Source organism: Zootoca vivipara, chromosome 9, assembly GCF_965207765.1.
Source record: "Zootoca vivipara chromosome 9, rZooViv2.hap1.1, whole genome shotgun sequence".
Classification (NCBI taxonomy): domain Eukaryota; kingdom Metazoa; phylum Chordata; class Lepidosauria; order Squamata; family Lacertidae; genus Zootoca; species Zootoca vivipara.
Window position 1 is genome coordinate 44,952,020 of NC_142592.1, and position 25,089 is coordinate 44,977,108.

The 25,089-nt window shown below is 44.6% G+C and overlaps 2 protein-coding genes across 4 annotated transcripts in view; one reads left to right on the forward strand and one right to left on the reverse strand.

The window, feature by feature from the left end:
• CIMIP4 (ciliary microtubule inner protein 4) lies at positions 1-13,416 on the forward strand. Its single transcript, XM_035128522.3, has 6 exons — positions 1-729; positions 3,701-3,776; positions 5,829-6,481; positions 7,722-7,872; positions 8,987-9,097; positions 9,694-13,416. The coding sequence occupies exons 1-6, from the start codon at positions 118-120 to the stop codon at positions 9,783-9,785; spliced, it is 1,695 nt and encodes a 564-aa protein (XP_034984413.3). The 5' UTR covers positions 1-117; the 3' UTR covers positions 9,786-13,416.
• Positions 13,402-25,089, reverse strand: part of CSF2RB (colony stimulating factor 2 receptor subunit beta) — a 22,095-nt gene continuing 10,407 nt past the window's right edge. For all 3 annotated transcript variants that reach the window (XM_035128313.3, XM_088652105.1, XM_088652104.1), the window contains 10 exons: positions 23,203-23,360; positions 22,432-22,612; positions 21,087-21,225; positions 20,833-20,993; positions 20,118-20,260; positions 19,865-20,027; positions 19,116-19,206; positions 18,132-18,201; positions 17,137-17,216; positions 13,402-16,026 (listed from right to left, as the gene is read on the reverse strand). In XM_035128313.3, coding sequence (XP_034984204.1) covers positions 14,961-16,026; positions 17,137-17,216; positions 18,132-18,201; positions 19,116-19,206; positions 19,865-20,027; positions 20,118-20,260; positions 20,833-20,993; positions 21,087-21,225; positions 22,432-22,612; positions 23,203-23,360 — 2,252 coding nt within the window. In that variant the 3' untranslated portion in view covers positions 13,402-14,960. The remainder of the gene's footprint in view (positions 16,027-17,136; positions 17,217-18,131; positions 18,202-19,115; positions 19,207-19,864; positions 20,028-20,117; positions 20,261-20,832; positions 20,994-21,086; positions 21,226-22,431; positions 22,613-23,202; positions 23,361-25,089) is intronic.

Sequence of the window (25,089 nt, forward strand, 5' to 3'; positions counted from 1 at the left end):
CATGGAAGAGGTGAGGCACACGTTTATGAGGAGGACTTAACTTCTGGGCACCCTCAGAGACAACAATCACCCCTCCTAGGCAGGCAGGCAGGGAGGCACACACTATTCAGATGCCCTATGACCTACACAAAGAGTCTTGGGTATTTAAGCACCGGTCAGTGCAGTGAGCCTTGCTGTTTTCTTGATACCAGTCCAGGCCACATGTGGCAGGCATGTGAGGCTATCCTTGGCCACTTCTGGCAACTGATTTGGAGCCATATCTGGTTGGCCACACTGGGACATGCCTGGCACATATATAGCTCATTCATTCTAATAGTTGTGCTGTTCCCAGCCAGAGGTTTTGTGAAACTGGCCAGGCAATATCTCCAGCCTCAGGAGCCTAGTGGCTTGCTACGGTGCCAGAAGGAGCTCGAGGAGGTTAGCCCCTTGCTCCAGTGCCAACCGGAGCCAAAGATGGCTAGTCCCTTGCTCCATTACATACACGAGCCTGAGGAGGTTAGCCCTGTGCTACGATACCTACAGCATCCTGAAGAGTTTGCTGCCTTGCACCACCAACTTCCACAGTTTGAGGAAAAGGTTGATCCCTCAGTCCACCAGTCGAAAGAAGTTAGCCCTGTACTCCAGTATCTACAACAGCTGGAGGAGATTGGTACTAACCTGCTCCAACGGGACAGCAGCCTCATGTCTTCCTGCCCAAGAAATGCCAGCAAAATGGAGGATGTGACTCAGGTGAAAAATAATGTGGGGGCTGGTCAGGCTCATCTAACACAACTTTCTCAGGATCTTTATTGGGAACCAAGAATGACTCTGAAAGTCTAGGTCAGGCATCCTCAAACTTCGGCCCTCCAGATGTTTTGGCCTACAACTCCCATGATCCCTAGCTATAACAGGACTAGTGGTCGGGGAGGATGGGAATTGTAGTCCAGAACATCTGGAGGGCTGAAGTTTGGGGATGCCTGGTCTAGGTGGTGATTTGGAGAGAGGGGAAAGAGGGTTGGGATGTTCAAGGACCACAGCTGTCTCTTGCCACCTTCTGATGCCATCAGATTCCTGTAATAATTGGAATGTGGCAAATACATACTGAGCAGAGAAGGAATCAGACCAGCCTCAGTATTGACTGAGAATAGAAGGGTTTCACTCCAGGCCCAGGAAGCAGCATTGCGGGCCTTTTATTGCTCTAGTAAAGCAGACAGCAAAATTAGGTGTCCAGAATTCCGCAACAGGTTCAGTTGCGGAAGCCAAAGGCCAACAAAAATGGAGAGAGAGAAAGTCTGGTCTTTGCAACCATTTAAAATGGGATGCATCTATTAAGCACAGGGACAAGGGATCTGCCAGCCCCAGAGGAAAACCAGGAGCTGGAGGGCCACAGCTAATTTTCATATCATATATTTGTTGTTATTATTATGAAGGTAACAATAAAGGTGTTAAGAACTGTGGAGAGTTGTCTTGTGGCCAACTAAGGTGACTAAATACCTTAATATATGTGAAACTCATAATCTCAAATCACAAATCAACAAGTATTATTAAACCTCCATTTCTATGTATAATATTTCATCTTTGTGCTTTTCCTCTCATGACTTATGTGCGGGGAAATCACTCCCTTTAAATATTTTGCTGCCCTCCTTGTTGCCTCACGCTTAAGAATTTTTTTAAAAGCCAGCCTTTTATCTCCTGTGTTCCACTATTGCTGTACTATTTGATTTCTATTTCTTTCTATTCCTAGGTTAATAATTCTATTCTGTAATTTATTTATTTTTCCTTTCCAAATCTGCTCAAACACTTTCTTCTTCCCTTTCAGTTTCCCTGTCTTTTTGTGACATTATTATATTTTATATTGTGATGCTGCGGACAAAGTCATAAGTACATTCTGATTTTGACCAGCAGCAAGCATATATATAAGCACACCTGTAGAAGTGTGAAGAAGTTGTGTAGAAGTTGTCTTGCCTTTGTAATGGACTGGATGAGAGCCAACAAACTGAAGCTCAAACCAGATACGACTGAGGCACTATTAGTGGGCGGTTCCCTAGGGCAGATGGATGGGAGGCTGCCTGCTCTTGATAGGATTACAGTCTGCTGTCGCTTGAGGCTCAGGTGGCCTCAGTGGTGTGAAGTGCCTTCCATCAGAACTGTGCAGTTGGAAGGGACCCAGAGGGTCACCTAGTCCAATCTCCCCTACAGTGCTTGAATTACAGATAAAGAATACCTGACAGATTCTTTAGAATTTCTCAATTAAATATTTCTCTCTTTTTTCAAATTTAAAAATTGTCAAGGCAACCATGACTGCATTCACATGGCTGTTTATTCTAGTGGTGGCCAAACTTGGCCCTCCAGCTGTTTTGGGACTACAACTCCCATCATCCCTAGCTAACAGGACCAGTGGGGTCATTGATGATGGGAATTGTAGTCCCCAAACAGCTGGAGGGCCAAGTTTGGCCATCACTGGTTTATTCCATTTCCCTGATGTTCCTCTTAACTGTGAGTTTCCTCATTATATTTAAGCTTTCAGATGTAAAAGCCAATTCCCAAAATATAGCAGAATATAACACAAGGTAAGAGCACATCTCAATGTTATTTACAAATGGATTATTACTGGAATCAAATAGCATGGAAATGAGCAACAAATACTAAACTATAAAATTAATACTAGATCAAGGAATGAAAAACAAACTTGGCTCGATTTGCATTTAAAGACAAACCTACCATATTTACATTTCCCGTGACACTATATGAGCCAAAACACAGCCATCCTTAGAATAAAAAAATTCCTTCAGTAGCACCTTAAAGACCAACTAAGTTTTTATTTTGGTATGAGCTTTCGTGTGCATGCACACTTCTTCAGAAGCATGCACACGAAAGCTCATACCAAAATATAAAGTTAGTTGGTCTTTAAGGTGCTACTGAAGGAATTTTATTATTTTGCTTCGACTCAGACCAACACGGCTACCTACCTGTAACCATCCTTAGAATGTTGCACTTCTCTGAATTTTGTAGTGCAGTTCTCTGGCCAAGTATTGCGTAAAAAAAAAATGCATACATTAGATAGACAAAAATGCATTACACTGGGGAAATTATTTGCATATACTGTATGTGTGCATGTATATGGCAAAGCTACATATAAAAATGTGAATATTGGGAGGAATTTGCACTAGAATGCTGATGAATTTTTGTAAGGACTTTTTTTAAAAAAAATTGAAAACTGATTTGGAAATGTGGAGAACTGAAAATAAGTCTGTAAAAACAAAAAAAGCAGAGGGAAATTCAAATTCACCGATTCCTAGCTCAAGCTGCCCTTAAAGGCAGAGCTACAGAGACTGGCTAGGAAACTCTCAACCCCAAATTCTATCCACTTTCATACCGGAAGCTCTGTAGAGTGTATTTTTATTTAATGTAGTAACAAGACAGAATGCCAATGTAATGAAGCAGATTATACACAGTCTATTATTTTCATAAGATATATTAGAGTTACATCCAATTTGTACATCCAATATGTACATCTGGAGACATCTACAGAACAGCAGATAAAGTGCAGTGATCAAGAGAATGAATTGAGTTGGATGTTTTTGTTCTAGTGTCAATTTAGCCACAATTTCACCAAATCCACTTTCCCTCTCCAATTCCCCTTTGTGCTGGACAGATTATAAATTACAAGCTGCTGCAAAGGCTGCTGAGATAACCCACTCTTTACTTCTGTTTGGAACAGGTGCCCATGGACACGACGGCCTTCCCAATTCCTGCCGCCGCATACCATGAATCCAGAATGGCCAGTGGTCCAACAGGTAGGAGATACTTTTAAGAAGGGAAACTCTTCCATTGGCTCACATTCTCCTGCATTGTGACACCCTGCCTATGGAATTCTCTCCTCCTGGACCTAAATATGGCAGCCACGGGTCTGGGATTCCATTTCCAAGTTAAAACGTATCTGTGTTTTCAGGCCTTAGTTTAGAGGAAGATGATTTGCTGGTGCAAGATTCTAGGTCAGGTATGGGGAACCTTTGGCCTCAGAAATGTTGCTAGACTACAAGTTCTAGCACCCTTAACTGGTGCCGATGGGAATTGGAGTCCCACAACATCTGGAGGGTCAAAGCTTCTCTGTCCTTGCTCTTGTTGTTTAGTCATTTAGTCATGTCCGACTCTTCGTGACCCCATGAACCAGAGCTCTAGGTACTTTATATTCTGCACTGCTCTCATGTCTTTCTTAACTGCTGCCAGAATTATTATTTGTCAGAATGGGGGAGGGGAGGGAATGACAACACCATCCTTGAGAGAATGGATAATTAAAATCTGGAACATTGTCTACATGGTTAAGCTTCCATATATGGTGTAAGAACCAGAAAGGGCAGAAAAGAAGATAGTGTGTTTATTGAGAAATGGAGTCTTTTAATAATGTACTAGAGTAATAAAGTACAGGATAATTATTCATTTATTATTTTCAACTATGGTATGGAAATCACCCCCTTTATGTTTAGTTCCAACAGATCTCTCTCTCTCTTTTACTTATATTTGATATCTGTTATACTTTGTTGTTGGGATCTATCTGTCTCGGGAGACAGTCGAGGAGTGCACCTTTGGGGGTGAAGTCAAACTGTTGGAAGGTTTCAGCGCCTGCTGTGGCTGTAGAGACCAATATGAATTATAGAATTGTAGAGCTGGAAAGGACCACAAGGCTCATGTAGTCCAACCCCCTGCAATGCAGGAGTCTTTCACCCAACGTGGGGTTTGAACACACAAACCCAAGATTAAGAATCTCACGTTCTACCAACTGAGCTATCCTGGAGAGACATGTTTTGTTGCAGCCAGGGCAGATGAAGGTATCCGGTTGTTATGTCATAAATAAATACAGTGTATGTAAATAAAAAATAAACTAAGGGGATTTTTTAAATTTTATTTTTAATGGCATTTGTGAAAGGACATCTGCTTTGTATGCAGAAGATTCCAGGTTAGATCTGTAGAAACTCCAGCTATGTGTGAGAATGTTCCCTACCTGGACCCTAGAAGAGCTGCTGCCAGTCAGAGCATCTAATCCCATGGTTCCCAGGGAGGATTTGATTTTTACAGGGTGGGGGGCAATTCGAGAATGAGTTATTAACAATGGATTTTTTGCATTTCTTATGGTTCTAGGGGACTCATATACAGTATATAAATATATATTGTGACATAGACATTTTAAAAATTAATTTCAGAATGTACACGGCGGTCAGCAGGTAACAATGGGAGAGGTTATCTAAGCAGAAAAGGTTATCTAAACATGAAATACACTGGTCGCATTCAGGGGGAGTAGCGCTTTTCCTCAATACTTCAACTATCTGGACATGCGCAGAAGCAACCTCCGGTGCTGGCGCTGCCCAATTTCCGGTGCCCAGACATGGGCAGAGCGACACCCGAAATCGGTTCTGCGCATGTCCAGACATGCGCAGAAGGAGCCTCCCTGGCAGGTAGGAAATCCGGGGGATTTACGGGATTTTTCTCTATTCGGGAAAATGGGTTTAATTACGGGGGTTTCCCGCGAAAAACAGGAGACTTGGCAGCTATGGGTTCCCCATCAAATTTGAAACCATACCAGACCCTACTTAGCTTCTGGTTATCCTGAAGTTTGCAGACGTACATAAAGGGTCAACCCTAAAAGCTCACCTCCGAAGAGCCCTATCAGACCTGAGCATGCTGAATAGTCACAGAATGTGGACTGTCAGCTGGGAAGGAAAACCATAAAAATGGGGGAGGGGGGGAACATAGCTGGTTGCCTGGCAACCTGAACAGAAACACTTCTGTGAGAAGCTGAGGCTATGCTGCAACATTTTGCTGTGGGTTATACTTTTCTTGCTGTCTTCTAGTAGTGCCTGGATATGGAAACAAGGAACAGGCCACCTACAACTTGACTGGGGAACAGTCCAACAGCAAAAGACCCCCCTCAAGGTGTTCCAGCAGGACCTCCTCAATAAACTCCAAGAACCCCGAGAACAGAACAGCTATGGGTGAACCCCCAGTCCTGCCTGAGGCATCACCATCCGCACAGCCTATCCAAACCAGAAACCACAGCAAACAGTCCCTCAGGTCTAAAACTCCCTCTGCCCTCTGCATTAACATGGCTGCAGGGAGGAAAGACAGTCTGGACAGTACCATTTCCAAGGGAACAGGAAATCATCACCCAAAGGGGAAACCTGGAGGTTCCAGGCTGTCGGCTAAGTCTAGCCAAGAAGAAATGGAAGATGGCCACGGTAATTCAGATGAACTAACGGGGAGGCAATACCGGCCTATAGTGACCCGACCACATGGATCTCCCCGAAAGAGCGGAAAGGGCAGCTGTGAAGATATGAAGGAAGCCCAGGATGTCATGACTGCCAAAGAGCCATTAGCATCAAGTGGGCAAGATGTCAAAGCAGAGGGGAAGGCCCTCCAGGAGAAGAAAAACAGCCTAATAATACCTCCTAATATCAAGGCCAAGTTTGGCACAGCTATGGTGGAGAAGCTGGTTTCCGAGGAGCAGGTAAAGAATGTAATGGTCTTGTCTTTGAAGAGGGTTAACTAGGAATGCCTAATACTTTTTAAAACTGGAAATATCTGTTAAGTAATACGGTAGCAGTAGTAGCAGAAGCAGCAGTGCTACTCATTATACAGTGGTACCTCGGGTTTACAGACGCTTCAGGTTACAGACGCTTCAGGTTACAGACTCCGCTAACCCAGAAATAGTACCTCGGGTTAAAAACTTTGCTTCAGGATGAGAACAGAAATCGTGTGGTGGCAGCACGGCGGCAGCAGGAGGCCCCATTAGCTAAAGTGGTACCTCGGGTTAAGAACAGTTTCAGGTTAAGAACGGACCTCCGGAATGAATTAAGTTCTTAACCAGAGGTACCACTGTAGTTGGAACTCTCATAGTAGCAGCTACAGTAAGTCCAGCAGTAGAGAAATAGCACCAATGCTATTTCTCTAGAAAAAGAGGTGCCAGAACTCACCATGTCCCTTGTTCTTTTATAATAGCAATGGCACCCACCTGAGAGGTGCCAGAACTGAGTTCCAGCTGAAAAAAAAAAAGCCCTGAGTAGCACTGTTAGTAACATTGTTATAAATAGGAATGCTACTAGCACGGTAGCTATAAGCAGCAATGCAAAATATATAAAGCTGCCGTTCAGTAAACAATTACCCAGGAGTAAGAACCATCGGCCATAGGGCTTACTTCGTGAATTGACACGTATACAGTTGTGCTGTAAAGGAATTATTCTAATGATAGTATAATGCATGATATTATTTCAGTCATCAGCCGATAAATTAGAAAACAGAACATGGTTACGCGGTGACAGTTATAGCTCTGGAAAACTTCTGTCCTAGCTTCTTAATAGATATGAGGCTGATGCCATAGATCAGGGGGCATATTGGTTAATTCACAGGGTAATCTGTCAGAGTGGCAAACACATCACCTGTGACTCATCATTTAGGAAAAAAATGACTGTGCTGCATTGAGATTTCATTTTTATGAAGGAAAAAAAATCATGACAAGAAGATGATAAGACAATAGCTGACCTTGATTAATCTTCTACGTAATATGGAAAGGGGCTCAGGGTATGGGCAATCCATAAAAAAAATATGTATGGGTGGTAACCTTAGTTCTAGCCAAGTTTGTACCTGATTAGAGGACTCACTCTGAGAGGGGAAAGTTCCACCAGTACCTGGTGGAGCCAGGACCTCAGAACCTTAAGTGGAATTTGACTCCATCGTCTTGTATTTTCCAGGCACGTCGTGCTCTCTGTGAGGCTGGGCTGATCCAGGGGCAGAAGCGCCTCAGTGACTGGCCATATAAGACACTAGAGAATCCTATGGCATCATCACCTTATGCTGATTATTATGAACTAGGATACAACTTGAGGTCCAACATTTTCCAAGGTAAAGGAACATCCTAGGCCTACCTGCACACTGCCTGTTCTGACTCCGGTTATGGCATTTACTGATTTTGGATTGCTGAGTTCACAGATCTCCCACGATTGACACCACTTTTACGTGCTGCTTATGAGCAGCGAAAATAGAACAGATCTTTTGCGGGGTCAGTTTACTTGGAAAAGTCTTTGGGTGTATGTGCGTGAAATAGGAAAGATATCAGGAGAAGGCACGGCAAGAACATAGAAGACTTGGAGGGAGGAACACTTGGAAGTGGGCAGGGAAAGAAACCCAGCCTACCTAGTAATGCCTCTCCTGTGCCTTTAACAGAACTCTGATATGCAGAGACCAGCAGGCAAAGCTTTATGGTATGGTAGACAAATATTATCACTCGCTAATCACTGCAGATTAAGGGCTATTAATGCAGAGCTAAAGGGGCCTACTCCAAAGTTCTCACAACACCATCACACAACTGCAACCCAACCCAACCAACCTTTAACAGACTGTTTCCTCACAATCTTTGGACAGATCCAGTCAGTAACTTCCATTACTTTGAGGTTTTTGCTTTTATGTAAGATCGCCCATGTTCCTATTGTCTCCATTACCTACTACCTTTGATCTGCAGCAAATTGCAGGTGATTGTACAGCAGGCATCCCCAAATTTCGGCCCTCCAGATGTTTTGGACTACAATTCCCATCTTCCCCGACCACTGGTCCTGCTAGCGAGGTATCATGGGAGTTGTAGGCCAAAACATCTGGAGGGCCGCAGTTTGGGGATGCCTGTTGTACAGTATTGTCACCAGAATGGGAAAAACTGCTAAAAGCACAAGAAGGGTTCAAGTCAGGCTTTCTCCACACTCTGCTTTCTGGACACTTCAGGCTACCAAATCTATCCTACTCGGGCAAGACATGTGTGGCTAAAATCCCTTGGGAACCTCTTCCTGTATAAACAGGCTGAACATGCGACTGTTGATTCAGGACAGCTCTCACAATTTGAGGTAGCCAAGTCATACAACTCCTTTGTTGTCTCCTGTAGGGGCCAGCTCCCCCTAGCCTATGATCCAGCTCCTAGATGACTCTGACGCAAGTAGCATAAGAGTTTTGTGAATCTCCTTTCTTGCAGGAGGACCATTGGAAAGCAGAAGCCTGATGAAGGATTCCTATACCCCAGATGTACTAAAGAGGGCAGTTCGGGACCCCAAACATTGGCATGGAAGAAAAACCGATGAACTGGGTAAGAAACCCTAGGACTTTAAGGAAAAAGATGGCTGAGTAACAAAGGATTTGCCTCAGGCATCTTCCATCAGATCTGCAATATGGGGGATAACAGTGCCAGCCTGTTTTACAGGGTTCTTGTGAGGATTACAGAGATTATGCTAGTGGAGCACTTAGAAGAAGAGCTATATATAAATACCTAAAGTATTATTATAATCTAAATATTTGGATCCCCCCCCCCAGTTGACAGCTTGCAAATCACACATTGCAAGGCTGAGCACATATTCTAGGAATTTTTTGGCATCTTGTTCTCATTAGTGTCGGTGATAAAGATTCTGCCACTTTGGGCGTGTCTGTGGCTAGTTAGCATCATAGTGTCCATACCCACATTACACACAGAGGGGGGTGGAGAGAGAAATAGAGAGAGAGAAGGAGAGAAAGCTTGCTCATACTGTACATCAGGTACACACAGACACCTTTCCATGCCTTCATGAGCTCTTGCCTTTACTGGCCCTTTTCCAGCCTCTCCCAAAGATAGCCCTTTAATCCTGGTGCCTGCTAAAGGGTACACGATATGTACATGCAAACTGTGTGCATTTGTTTGTTTCTCAACAGGGAGGTGGTTCCAGAAAAATGCGCTAAACCTTAACCTTCAAAAAGCTTTGGAACAAAAATATGGGGACAAGAACAAAGGCGGCAAATCTTAAGAAGGCATAGAAGAGGGATGAAGACCTTCTGGAAAAATATCTGGCTCTCCCTAGCAGTGGAATAAACCTCCATCTAGCCTCCATCTTTGATGTGCTCTGTATATGGATAAAGCAACAAGTTGGGTTATCTGACTTGCTGGGAATAGTAAGCCTGGCCTGATTCTGTATCTTCAGTAGTCACTTGAAATGAGCAGGTGCAGCTTTTCAAAGAATGGAACAAAGCCCGATCCCCCATTAATTCCCAACATCTCCATAGGGTGCTGGGAAAAGACCTGAAACACTGTAGAACTGCCACCACCGATTAGTGTTGAGTCTACACTGCAAACAATACTAAGCTAAATGGACCAATTGTCCAGCTAGGTATGAGGCAGCTTCCTATGGGTCCATTTCAAACAATGGCAACCATAAATTAGGAAAGTGAATAGAGTTTTGCAGAAAATACAGTAAGGAGGGATATGGAATAGCTTACTGTGTATAGTGGGGAGGGCTACCAGAGAAGTATTGGTGCAAGGAGACAGAATAAGTATGAAAATGTCTCCTTCCCCTGTTCTGCAGATAAAATGTACTAAGCCAATTGCATTCCTACAGTCATATAACTTTTACCACATCCATCTATCAGCTGTGAAACACTTGTGTCTCTCTCTACCCTAAAATTTGTGAGCAATGCTATCATGTTCTGTGGGGCATTGCTGAGGTCTTTGGGTCCCTCATCCATCAGCTTGAATGAATGAAGAGTGACCTAAGGACCTTACCAGTGCTTCTCTGGGCTAGCAGGATGCAGGGGAAGTTTTATGAGCAACCATGCATAACTCCTGATGAGTCTGGGCGCTACAGAATCCAATTCAACAAACATGCCATTAAGCCAATGACTAAGCTGTCTTTCTTGGACTAGTCAGCTCAAGAATTATACTTCAGAAGGACGACAGGTTTTCATAATACTGGAAGCAAGCTTGTAAGGCTTCCATTTCCTTGCAGATATCCTGCTTCCTAGTACTCTTACAGAGTAAACAAAACACACACACACACACACACACACACACACACGGTGAGGAACACAGAGCAGAGCATCAGCTGCTTCACCAAGAGAATCAGGACTGTCAGCAAACTTTGCCAAACCTGGACTTTTTACTCAGATTTATAGAGTCTGACTCCCCGGCCCTGGATCCCCTTTAAAGTTGAAGAACCCAGGCTGGACTTCCTAGTTTGTGTAGATTGTGGCTGCTGTTCTAGGACAATAAACCTGAGATAATCATTGCACCTTGTTTGTTTAAACAAACCTCTCTAGCAATGATTAACATCAATGGATAATCTTGGCGTAAGGATGTGCTTTGTGGACTGCAACCTCATTCACATGTAAAATGTTGGTATTTCAAGTATCTCTAGATTCTCAGGGTGATTGCTTATTATAGCATTGTGGTGGAAGTAGCCCAGGTCAAGCTTTTCCAGTTGAAAAAAGAACACAGAGCTCCTGCACCTTTAATAGGTGTATAGAAAAGGGAATTTAGACCAGTGTTTCTCAACCTTTTTTGGGCCACGGCACACTTGTTCTGTGAAAAAAATCACGAGGCACACCACCATTAAAAAAGTTAAAAAATTTAACTCTGTGCCGCCCTATATTATAATTATGACTGTAAGAAACACTTGCCAAATATTGCTTTCCGGTGGGTTAGCGTTGTGTATTGGCGGCCGCCAGGCTCGTCTGCACTGAGCTTTGGGAAAGAGGAGGAGAAATATTGCTTTCCGGTGGGTTAGTGTTGTGTATTGGCGGCCGCCAGGCACGTGACAATGCAAATCGCCCTTCTCGTCGCCGCACGTCGCGGCACACCAGCCAGCGTCTCGCGGCACACTAGTGTGCCGCGGAACAGTGGTTGAGAAACGCTGATTTAGACCACCTTATCATGCCAGTTGCAGCATTACATGGCGAACATTAAGGAGTCATTTGGCCACCAGCGTGAGTTGTCTGAAATGGCAGCTACTGACCAAGGTTGTTGATTCTAGGTCAAGTAATACCTTCTAGATAATAAACCAGCTGTGTCACCTCCCTCTTCTGAATAACTATCCTGAAGAGTAAAATATGTTAGGTTGCAGCCTGTGCAGTCAAATATGTTATGGACCCAAGTTGTAATGGTGAAGTTATGTTCATTATAAGTCTGGCTGTCATGGAATGAGGCACATATGTGATTTGAACAGTGTCCAATGGTTCTTAGCCAGCTTGGCTATTTGCATATTTTCACAGTGCTGGACTCCAGGGTCCATCACCCCCAGCTAGCATGGCCAATGATCCATAGCTGCCAAGTTTTCACTTTTCTCGCGAGGAAGCCTATTCAGCATAAGGGAAAATCCCTGTAAAAAAGGGATAACTTGGCAGCTATGCAATGATCAGGGTGATGGGACTTGTAATCCAACAGCATCTGGTGGGGGGGGCAGGGCGACAGGTTTACAAGCCCTGATTTAGAGCTTTCCAGTTATGGCTCAGCCAAGTCATTTGATCCCATGAGGCTGAGTGCAGCATGCAAACTAAAGCTTTAGGAGGCCATGGCATTAGGAGAACAAGCTCAGTGCTGACATCAGGAAATAGCTGTGGGAACTGGTGGGCTACTTCCTGTGGCTTGCCAGGCGGGTCTGGCCTGCAAAGAAGGGGGAGGAGGAGGAGGATTTGATATCCCGTCTTTCACTCCCCTTAAGGAGTCTCAAAGCGGCTAACAATCTCCTTTCCCTTCCTCCCCCACAACAAACACTCTGGGAGGTGAGTGAGGCTGAGAGACTTCAGAGAAGTGTGAATAGCCCAAGGTCACCCAGCAGCTGCATGTGGAGGAGCAGGGAAGCGAACCTGGTTTACCAGATTATGAGTCCACCGCTCTTAACCACTACACCATGCTGTCTCTCGCTGACCTCCACACTATACAGAGTTGTTGTTGTTGTTGTTGTTGTTGTTGTTGTTACCATATCTACAGAATATTCAGATGAGCAAATAAATGAGCAGCCATGTCTGCATTCACAGCACCAATATGACTTTTGCCAGTAGATGAAGCTGGTCAATAAATAATTTCCGTTCATCAGAAGGTACAGATGTTTATCATTATGTGATTTTCATATCCTTGGCTTCAGAAAATGACCTAGCCCAAGTGAAGCATGTTTAAGTCTATTCAATATGTGTTTTAAGTGCTTAACTATGGTGGGCACATGACCTTCTTTTCAAATTGCAATCTGTTTTGAAAAATATTACAAGCAAATATTTTTTTGCTTTCCCCAAATGTTCACGTAAATATGATTAATTAGTGATCATTTAATTACTTAATAGCTTAATCCCATATTCCATCATTTAATAGCTGATATAGCTGGGTAAGTAAATGTTTGGTTTAATGTTTATCTAAGCATTCCATGTTTCACACACACACACACACACATAAATATATATATGGGCAATGTATGTCTGAACATATTTAGATTTGTAAATACTTTAAAGAAAATTGAAGCCCTCAAGTGAAAGACATCGACATTTCCCCCAGAAAAGTTGAGATAAAGTAATGGGATGCAACACATCTTATAGGTGTGTCCCCCAACTTAAGAAGTTTGGGGCACAAATAATAAAAGAAGCAGAAATAATAACATGGTCGATCTTACCAAAGGACCTTTTAATTGTTCTGTTTGGTAACACTGAGGGTTAGCTCTGGCAGACGACAGAGAATTAGTCCAGCATTTATTATTTATTCATTAAAATATATACCACTATTCATTTAAAAAATCCTGAGTGGTTTACAACAATTATACATAAAACCATACAATAAAAATGACAGAAAAATATTAAAATCAGAAATCAGATCCCTATTATGGAAAGATGTACTCTTAACTTCCTGCATAATCCAAAGGAAATAGAAAAGTTTTCAGGAGGTGTTTAAAAGTTGAAACAGAAGACACCTTTGGAATCTCTATGCGCAGAATATGCCACAGTGGCATAATATGCCACTGAGCTGAAGACACTACATGCTTAAATTCTTGCTTTTGGCAAATGAGCCTCATAGGATCATAGAATTGTAAAGTTGGAAGAGACCCCATCTGGTCCAATGTCCTGCAATGCCAGCTCTAACTTGCCATCTTGGGGAACAACCACAATGCTCCTACAGATGAGGACTGGCACCTTATTTTCTGAAAAAATAGAGCACTGTATATATTTATGAGTAAACCATATGTCCTAACGACACTGCAATCTCCACTGTTCCTCATTCCAAAGAGCCTTAGCCCTGGGTACATAGTGCCTGGAACCCCTGGAATCTCTCACCACTCAGAAGTTGAGGTGGCATGCAACAATATAAAGCTGAGCGGCCAGAATTAAAGAAAAAAAATTTCCCCAGAGAGGCTCCAGTTTGTGATAGGGGAGCAATGGCCTCCAGGAAGAGAGAGAGAGAGAAACATTTTATCTTTTCTATCCTATGGGGTTTGCATGTTTGGGAATTCAGTGGGCAGGACGAGTCCCTGAATGTTTATCTTTGCTATTTTTGCTATACATTTTCTGAAACATAATAATATTTTGCCAAACTAGATACGGCACTATTAATATTTAGCCTTGACAGGCTTGCTTTTTAAAAATAAATACATAAATAGCTGACATGAAAGGAGAGGGAGACGGGGCAGTGGGGGGAGGAGGAGAGAGATTCAATTCAATTCACCTTTGAAGGCAAATGTACTTAATCCACACTTTCCAGAGCAATACGGAAACTGAAACACAGCCATCCTTCTGTCTATCTATCTATCTATCTATCTATCTATCTATCTATCTATCTATCTGAAAATGACAAACAGAATGCTCTGCAAAAATGTATGCATTAGGCAAAATGGCATAAAAATGTGTATACTGTATGGGGGGGATTTGTACTAAAATGCTGATGAATTTTCCTGAGGACATTTAAAAAATACATAAATAAATCACATGTTGATTTGAAGCTGCGGAGAACTGAAGACTGGGGAAAAAATGAGAACTGGGGAGACACTGAAACAGACAGATCCCTTTTCAGGGCAAACAGGTCTGTGTTGTGAGAGGAGGGGGCTCTTGTCCCTACTGCCATTCCGATGTAGAGTTGGAAGGGACCACACACAAGCACACACACACCCCTCTGCTTTTCACAATGGGAGGAAAGCTCAATACTAGTGACAAAAGGAAAGACAACAGAATGATGTTCATGCGTGTGCGTGAGGCAGACCCACTCTTAAGTCTTGGCAGAGGGCAGGGGTGCTCTGCAGCTTGTTCCCAAAATGTTTGTCCTCACAGAGAGGCTTGGTGCCTTTCTGACTAACTTCTGATCCTGTTTGACTCTTAGAGGCTTCCGCCATGGTCATGGAGCCAGGGAAGAAACAGTATTCCCCTACCTGGCTTAATAAAACTGGGCTACTGTTGCCACCAGGGTGGAATAAAAGGAAGCCCTTGTGTTTAGGCTCATCTGGGGAGAAAGGAAGCCCTTCCTTTGGCACAGATCTTGGGGTTTGGGGCATGCTGGTGACGTAGTCACTAAATGAGTCCTGGGACATGACTGGAACATTAGCTGGGTGCCCAGGACCTGCTTCCTTCTTCTGGACCAGCTGTGACCTTGAGATATCATCCCTGTTTGGGGTCAATTGTGAGGCAGCTGTGGCCATCCCAGAACAGAGAAGGCTTCTGGCCTTTGAGGCCAACAGAGGTGAGGGGAACAAGAAGTCCCTCTCTTTAGTTAGTGATAGATCTTCTGTGGCAATGTAGTCTAAGGACTCGTTTCGACCGTGGTTCTTCGTTCTAGTAAGACTTTGTGACCTCAAACCTTCATTTGCCTCCTTCTCCAACCTGTCACTTGCCACTCGGCTTTCTTGCCTTTGGAGAAGTTGTTGCTTCTCCTGCTCTCGGACGAAGACAGGAGATGCTGGTGGCTCTTCCTCTTTCCCCACAGGTGGAAGCTGCTGGAAACTAGAGCAACGAGGCAGTCCCACAAATTGCGGAGCCACAGACGTCTCCTTCCTTTCCAAAGAGGCAACTTCTGAGTCCTTCTGGTTCTCAGGCGGAGAGGACTCTGATGGGAAGAGTAAGTATGGGCCATCAAAATCAAACTTCCGAGCCTTGTGGCTACAGGGTGGCTTGTCGGGCTGATCCAAAAATTGGCCGGCATTGGCCACAGGAGGTTCTGTTCCTTTCACATGCTGGAAGGCAGTGGAATGTGGCGATGTTTTCCCTGAACTGGAGGCTTCAAGAGGCTCTGGGTGACTAACCAGCCTCTGGCTGCAGCAGAGGAAATAAGTGAAGGATGTTAGTCAGTAAAGGGAGATTTTCCCACCCAAACAGGTTACTCCAAGACAATACCCCTACTCAAGCATTTGCCTGAGTGTGTGTACACTAAATGTGGGGAATGGGAAGGGGCATACATGCAAGTCCCACCTCAGCATCCTCCATAGCTGTCAAGTTTTCCCTTTTCTCATGAGGAAGCCTATTCAGCATAAGGGAATTTCCCTTTTTTTAAAAAGGGAGAACTTGACAGCTATGGCATCCTCCTATGCACCAACTCTCTTGAGAGGGAAGCCTGAGGAGGAATTAATCTGAAGATGCTGGGATCAAGAAACCTGTCTTATCAGGCCATAGCTCAGAGCCAGAGCATCTGTTTTGCATGCAGAAGGCCCCAAGTTCAATCCCCAGCTAGTGGCCGACTTGGGTACTAAGGCACCCCGTGCGAGGCCAAAATTTGGTGCGCACACACCCAGTCCTTGCATTGCCTTCCCAAAAGTGGGTAAGGCAGTGTGTGGCTCTGGAAGGAGGCATGAGGGCTCTGGCATGGTCCTAGAGCCCTCCTACCTCCTTCCCAAAGCTGGGAAAACACTAACTAGGCTTTCAGAAGGAGCTGGGAGGACTCTCTAAGACCCTGTCAGAGCCCAACACCTCCTTCCCACAGCCCAGCACCTTGCTTACTAGGCTTTGAGATGTTGCCCCCTTGGCTCAGCAGCCAGTGCATGCGCATGGCTCTAAATCTACCCTTGCCCACAACATCTCCATGTAGGGCTGAGACTGCCCCCTGCCTGAAATAGAGGGGGTGCTGCTTGACAATTAGACAAAACTGAACTAGATGGACCAATGGTCTGTGGCTTCTTTCTATGTGCCCACTTTCTGAGCCGTTGTTGGCTTGCTAGTGAACATGAAGCAGCTAATTAGAGGGACCGAAACCAGTACAATTCTTTGCCTATCTGCTCAGAGGAAACCCCGCTGAGTTAAACAGAGCTTACTCCCAGATAAATGTGTATAGGATTGCTACCTTAGTGTATACATGGCCGGGAAACATACCAGCTAGTTTCCTGAGAATGCCTTGGACATGCAGTGTGTCCTTCCTTTAGATGCACTCACCTTTCCAACGTACAGCTGTTTACTTCCTCCCCAGAGCTCTGGCTACTACTGTCCTGTGAGCCATTTAGCAACTCTAGTCTCTGAAAGGACACAAGGACACAAGAGCAGTGTAAGGAAAGAGCTGGAACGAAAGTGACACTATGCATGGTACAAGTTAAACACAGGATGTTTGCGGGTGAGACCATGTCCCAAGTGCTTTAGTGATACAGAGCACCTGCATATTCCTGCTTTCTCATGGGCACCTGTGTGCTGGCTTAGTGCCCATACGCAGCTGGTCTCATCTTCATTCAGATCCTACCTTGTGTATCAGTTAGGTGGAACAATGGTTTGACTCTAATAGAAGGGAATTTCCTATGTTTCACATTCCCAGACTGTTCCAGTGCAAATCTTGGCTCAAAAAAAGTATCAAAATATCTTTGCTTTTTCAAAACAACATGTACACCATACATTGAAAGCACTTTTATATCACTTTAACAGTCATGGTTTTCCCCAAAGACTCCTGGGAACTGTAGTTAGTTCAAGGTGCTGGGAATTATAGCTCTGAGAGAATTCTCCTAAGAGCACCATTACCAAACTAGAGTTCCCAAGATTCTCCTAAGAGCACCATTACCAAACTAGAGTTCCCAAGATTCTTTGAGGTAAGCCACAACTGTTTAAAGTAGTATAAGAGTGTTTTAAATGCATGGTTTTGAAAATATGGATTTAAATGCAGTTGTTCATGTGGATATTTTTTTTACATGTGGAAATGGAATGAAGCAGACTTGGGGTGAATCAGTCAGAAGTGACATGGACCTGAAATTGGTCACCCACATGGGAGAGCCTTAATGTCCTTGGACCTTGACCAAGGCCAAACACACAGTGCTGAAGTATCTCATGGAAGATGGTTCGATACAAAAAAAGTATCAGAAGGAATGCCTTCAAACAAAGAAGCCCACTACACTTTTGCAAGGCAGAAGCAGAGATGCTAATACCAGTCCAAAGGAAATCTCTCTCACCGGGAAAAGGTTTGGGAGAAGAAGCGTCTTGGGAGGGTGTGGGATGGCTTCCTTCCAATTCTTGCTCTTCCTGTAATGAAGACATTAAAGCAACGTCAGTCAGACCAAGAAGAGTTTCCACTTGCTCACTTTGCACAATACAAATAATAATAGCACTGCCATGACACTATGCCACCCAGCATAGCCTGCACGTATATACCGTACATACTGTAGATGCAGAAAGGGTGGAGAACACTCCTCTTTGTGGATGTTAACAAATTCTGAGCTGTCCATGTGCAATGCATCACCAATGCAAATATATATTCTGGAATATTTACAGAGGTGTGGTTAAAAGAAAATACCCAGTCCACATAACGAACAGCTGTATGCTATGGACTGTTCACCATGTGGCCCACCCTCTCCTCCACTATTGTGTGCCAATGTATCCAGATGCCCAACCCATTTGCAACACATGCTTGTTGTTGTTGTTTAGTCGTTTAGTCGTGTCCGACTCTTCGTGACCCCATGGACCATAGCACGCCAGGCACTCCTGTCTTGCACTGCCTCCCGCAGTTTGGTCAAACTCATGTTCGTAGCTTCGAGAACACTGTCCAACCATCTCGTCCTCTGTCGTCCCCTTCTCCTAGTGCCCTCAATCTTTCCCAACATCAGGGTCTTTTCCAAGGATTCTTCTCTTCTCATGAGGTGGCCAAAGTATTGGAGCCTCAGCTTCACGATCTGTCCTTCCAGGGAGCACTCAGGGCTGATTTCCTTAAGAATGGATAGGTTTGATCCCCTTCATGGATCAATGCCTTGTCGTGGTGAAGGGGCTTGAATAACTCAGAGAAGCTATGAGCTATGCCATGCAGGGCCACCCAAGATGGACAGGTCATAGTGGAGAGTTTTGACTAAACGTGATCCACCTGGAGAAGGAACTGGCAAGCCACTCCAGTATCCCTGCCAAGAAAACTCCATGGACAAAGACAACAGGCAACACATGCTTACCTGAGAAGATAACTATGGCAAAAGCACATGCCTGCCATCATCACAATGACAGAGACTGCTGCAATCAGTATAATGCTCCAAGGAGGCACAACTGAAACCAAACAGAAGATTGCAACATCGTCAGAATGCTGAGAGATCAACTGAAAGGAAAGTTAAAGCAAATTTGAAAACTGACTTTGTAATCAAAGCAGCCTTGCCTTCGCTTCAAGTGTTCTTAAGAAGTCACACCCAGGGAAAACATTAGATGCACCCAAGCAGACTTCCGGATTGGACTACTGCAATGTGCCCTCAGCATCAGCGGCAGAGCTTATGCCCGCTCTGCCCAGGGCAGGGCATTCTCCTGAGGGGGGTGGGGCATGGAGGCTGCCCTCCCACACACCACAGTTCAGGGTAGGAGAGAGGCGGGGAAGCTGCTGCTCACTCTCCTCCTGCTCTCTGCAATAGCTGCTGTGGCCACGTGCGCCTCGCCACGGTTGAGGAGGGCTATTGTCTGCTGCCGGGTTAGAAGAGCTGCTGCCGCCAGGCACAAGGTGTGCCGCCCACTCACCTGCCATTTTGCCACCCCCCTCAGTCATGACACCGGGGGCGGCCACACCCACCGTACCACCCTTCCTACGCCTCTGCTCAGCATGTGCCTGTCCATACCAACCCTTCAGCATATCACCTTCTGAAGACAGCAACAGAACCTTTTCCCCTAGAGAAGAAAGGTGGACTAGAGCCCTTGTTTGGAAACTCCATTTGTGGCTTACCCCTGAGTGTTGTCCACTCAATTTCCTTGCTCCATTCACTCCATGGACCGTCATACGTGTAACCACGGACTTTTGCCCGCACCTTTGCTGTGTAACTTGTGTCCTGTTCCAGCAACTCTGAGGGGAAGGTGAACCATGTGTCGTCACTGTTGCCCAAATGGTCCTGAGAAGAGAAAAGAGGAGAAAAATGAGGGAAGAGATAACACTTTGCTTTTCTCAAACTATTGGGCAGCGCAATTTATTTACTGCTCACCTCCGAAGGCTTTCCGGTTTTCCAGTATGAGATTTGATATGTCTCTGGAATTCGCAGAGTCGAATTCCTGACTTCCCATTTGAGGCTGTGCTCCTGGTTGTCCTGGGTTGACACAGACAGCTTGAAAGGTGGGCCTGCCTTGACTGGGAAACAAAGGATGCATCAAGAATAGAAACCTATCTCTTGTTAACCTGTTAAAGAGTATTTGCGAGGGTAAGGTCAGGGTGAGCCCAAGCAAAGCAGGAGTGTACCGCCCAGGAGCCCCTAGTACTTCACTGAGGGACGAGGATGCAGAGCCAGCTCCCTTGGAGAAGTGGCAACCCCAAAAGCATCCTCAGAGACTCAGATTGATGTGCTTCTTTCCTTATGGAGTGTCTCTTGAATTGTGCTACCCCAAGGGGCTGCTAATTCATTTTATGGCATTATAACCCATGTTCCCTCCATGGTGGGACAAGGGTCTTCCATTCAGCTATGGACCAGATCCAGACTTGCTCAGCTCCCACAAGGTTCCCTTTTCCCTTCAGAGTCTTGGCCCTCACTTGGTCTGCCTGTAAGAGGCACTGGGTTTGGCCACGTGACTTTGTCTTATCCTCACATTTGCTTCTTCATGACTGCATACCGGTGACATTCCCCAGGTAAGTCACAAAGCAAAGCCTCATAGGAGCCCACATGTGCCCCATAGCGTTAAGCTTTGTGGACTCTAAAGGGGCCTTACTGTGTTTCGCTGCCTCCATCACTTTCTCTTCCTCTTTTGGCCGCACAGTCACAAGATATTGGCTTATCCTCTCGGGGTTGGTGACATTGATCTCACAGCTTTGCAGGACATATCGGGTGGAAGGCAGCTCCATTTGAAGGACTGGAGAGCATTCCTTCTCTCTAGGAACAAGGAAGATACAACAAGAGGGAGTTAAGTTTTAGAAAAGGGGAAGAATATTTGGAGGTATTTTTGCTTCATACAGAAAATCTCACCCTGTTTCTGGGCTGGCTTTGTAGAAGAGTGTGAATGAGACTGAGCTGGTGACCTCTTGACGCACCTCCCAGCTGCAATTTAGCTGATCAATGCCATTAAATAGACAGCGGAGGTTCTTGGGCTGAGCTTCTGCACCATCTAATGGGAGAAACCAGAAAGAATAAGTCCTGTCTAGGGTCATGCAGAGCTTGGCAAAAGCTAACACAGGAAAGGAACATTGAGGAGGGATTTGGTAAGAAGTGCAGCTAGAAATGAAAAAGAGGATCCATTAAATATCAGGCTTCTCAAAGAAGACAAACCAAACTATATAACACAAAACACTTCATTGATCAAGACAGAAATAGGGGCTGTCCTGCAGAGAAGGCACCAGTGCAAATTAACTCTGTGAAAGCCACCAATGAGTAGATCAGAAATGGGGAGCCTGGGTCCCCCAAATATTGCTAGACCAGACCCAGACACCAAGGCCAAAGGTCAAGGAGCATCCAATGAATTAATTCCAAAGGAAACAGAAACTATGTACACAATGCATCCCTGGAGTCCTCACTACTTGTTGAATTAAGGTGCATGGAACAATAAGATGGGAAGTAGGTTAGTACCGTAAATGTGAGGGAAGCCTTCTATGCAATAGGCTAAGTCTATCCTTGTTATTTAGAGTGGGCACAGCTGAAGGTACCATCACCTCCTGGTCCAATACTGGATGTCATGGACAAGGCAGATCAGAGTTTACAGCCTCTGACATGCTCCAAGAAAGGTTGAGAGCAGACCCAGTCATTATAAGCATCGTCTGGAGACATGATTTTATGGCTCAGGTGTCTCCTGATCTCCAGCAGCAGACTCAGAGTTCTGCACTTGGTCAGGTTCCTTAGCTGTAGACTTTGCAGCCCATGACCTTGAGTCTTGATTTCTGCTGGACTCTGGGGTCATGACAGGTACAGGTTAACTCCAACAGACGTGCCATCATGTTTTGAAGTGAACCACCAGCATCATGGAGTTCTTTCCAAGAGTGATCAAAATGTCTGGGTGTGTCTCAAATCTTAGCTTCATTTCAGTGCAAAACTTGAAGCTTCTTCACAAGCTGCTTAATGGCATAACAAACACAAAGCTGATGATGGGCACCAAGCTGGGAAAGGCTGCCCGACACCATGGGTGCCTACATCACTGGGGCAGAAGAACAGCGATGAGGCATGCATGTGCAAGAGCATCCAGAGTATTTGAACAACCGAGTGCAACTCATCCAGAGGTAATCTTCCATCATAAATCTTATCTAACTGGCTTGCAGCTCTTCCAGCAGCTTAGAACATACACCCATGCCCACAAGGAAGAACCATCTCTTTGCAGCATTACCTTTCCATGTTTTCGGTGTCTCCCAATAGACTTTGCGGCTCCATTTACTGTACCGGCCAACAAGACCACCGCCTTGTCTTGGTATGCTTCGGACACGAGCAACATAGGGGCTCCCAGGCACAAGGTCATCGTGGAGGAAAAGGCATTTGGAGGTGTTTGACATCAAGATAGAGGTGGAGTCCTAGCAAGGGAGAGAGAGGTATTTGCATAGAGGAGGGGAAAGAAAGATAAATACATTTCCATTGTCAAGCAGGGGGATGCCATATATCATATACTCTATACTCCAGCCACTCAGGGCCAGCTTTGGGGCCTATAGGAAGCCAAAAGTGAGAGCTCATCACAGCAGCACTCCCAATGCTTGTTCTCTCCAGCAACTGGTATTCAGAGGCCTATCACCTTTGATACTGGAGGGAGTACAGAGAGACATCATGCCTAGCAAGCTACTAATAGCTTCATCCTCTTTGAATTTGTTTAAATCCATTTTAAGGCCATCTAAGTTGGTAGTCATTATATCTTGGGGTAGTGAATTCCATAGTGCTACCTTCTGTACTCCGTTTAAAACTCTTAATTTTTGGAAATCAGTCAGCACTTCTACTAATGGTATTGAATACACTTCTTGTGTACTGTAGTATAATATTTTGTGATTGCTTTTTCTGAAAATAATAATAATAATAATAATAATAATAATAATAATAATAATAATGTATTAACCACTGCATGACTAAGTGCAGACAGAAATGTTGGCATGACTCTCAAAATGGTCATAGGTACCTCCCAGAGTTCCCAGCGCCTTTTGTAGGTCACTTCAAAGTTCAGGGCTCCATCCAGCCAATGTCTTTTATTTGTTCCACCTCCTGCTTCCCAAGCCAATAGGTAGTCACCATCCTCTGTGACAACAACATCTCGAACATGGGGTGGAGGAGGTCGTACTGGAAGAGTGAATAATGAAAAACACAGGTTAATCTTTGCTCAGGTGGAAAGGTCCAGATCTGCCTATGGTACCTGCTTGGTACCTGACAGAATGCCTCTTCTTATATCTACCGTACCTACTGCTAACTGTACCTAAGAATGTCTTTCTCTACGCATTCCCTCAATCTGAAGTTCAGAGACGGCCTTTTTGGTGGTGGCCCTCTGGCTATGGAATGCTCCCCATAGGGAAAGTCACTTGCCATCTATGTTGTTATTCTTTCAATGTCAGGCTACAAACCTTTCCTTCTCTGCAAGTCTTTTAAGACCACCTAATTTTAGTCCCTGTCTTCTGCATGGCTCTCAGAGTTTAAAGATTTACTCTGCAATTGTCCTACAAGCATTGTACAGGTATGTTAACTGATCCGTACAATGCTTAGAGAAGTTGCTTTATAAAGGATCTAACAAAGTATAATAAATAAATCTTCATTTCTTCATAACTGGAACAGAAGGCAATTGGTTTCAGTGGAATTTCCCACCCAGGAGGTGTGCTTAAGATTGCAGCTTGTGGATCAATTCAAGAAAGCAATAAAGATGGTTTAGTTGACATTCAGTCAAGGCCCAAGGTCTATTGATCGATGTCTTCACCAACAAAACACTGATTGTGTCAGCTTTAGAAGTCTAACTTAATGATATTTCAAATATTTTTACATTACAAAGAGGTGCCAATGTGAAACTGCTAAATTACAATAAATTGAGAGGTTCAGTTGTTATCTCCTGTGGAATGAACGAAGACATAGAAGTTCTAGCACACTATGTGCATTAATTTGTTTCCCAGTGTCAGGGTGTCTTAGTTATCAACAACTTTGCAACTCCTGTGCAGCCTTGGAATTCCTACTGCTAATCTCAATCTCTTGAACTTTGGTCCTTGCTCTTGGACTGGACTAATAGTTGCTAATCCTTTTCCTTGTAATAGCACCTGGCCTGGATTCTGCTCTTTCCAAGCCACTGAGTTTGTGCCTAAGCAGACCTGTTAATGGTTTGGGGAGGGAGGCTGGGTACATGCTGTACATGAACCTGAATGCCCTCTGCTGCACTTTCCTGAACCAAAGGATTTCCTGAAAGTGACTCCACTTGCTTCAGAGGTCGCCAACGTGGTGCCTGCCAGATGTTGTTGAACTCCAAGTCTCATCAGTCTCAGCCAGCGTAGCCAATAGCCAGGGATGATGGGAGTTGGAGTCTAACATCTAGATGGGACTACATTGGCTACCTGTGGCCTAGATGGGACACTGCTTGTTCTGACCCCTCTGACCCCACTCTAACCTTTCCACATCACCATCAGTGGCTGCCCTAGACCACCAAGATTTTTACTAAATTAAGCCCACTGCCACATCCTCCATATGAGATTTGGCACGCTGCAGAACAGGATATGACTGATATCAACTTCTAGGAGCCTGCAGTTCTACTGAATGTCTCCAAAACAGTGTGAGGGCATGATTTGGTGGGAAGAAGTGGGTTCTTAACAACTGAAAGGAAATAATTCAGGGTGAGAAGAATCAGAAGGATGGAAATATTTAAGCCATAGCTGTCAAGTTCTCCCCCTTTTTAAAGGGAAAATTCCCTTATGCCGAATAGGATTCCTCACGAGAAAAGGGAAAACTTGACAGCTATGATTTAAGCTACCCTTTCTTTCTGACCGAGGCTGATGGGAGTTGGAGTCCAATAACATCCTTGCCACTAAAGGTTCTCCAT

Bases quoted from the DNA above. Each gene is read 5' to 3' on its own strand.
- CIMIP4 (XM_035128522.3), top strand. From the start codon at position 118: ATGACCTACACAAAGAGTCTTGGGTATTTAAGCACCGGTCAGTGCAGT. The intron at 6,482-7,721 runs GTAAAGAATGTA...TGTATTTTCCAG, and splicing joins AGCTGGTTTCCGAGGAGCAG to GCACGTCGTGCTCTCTGTGA. The intron at 7,873-8,986 runs GTAAAGGAACAT...CCTTTCTTGCAG, and splicing joins GAGGTCCAACATTTTCCAAG to GAGGACCATTGGAAAGCAGA.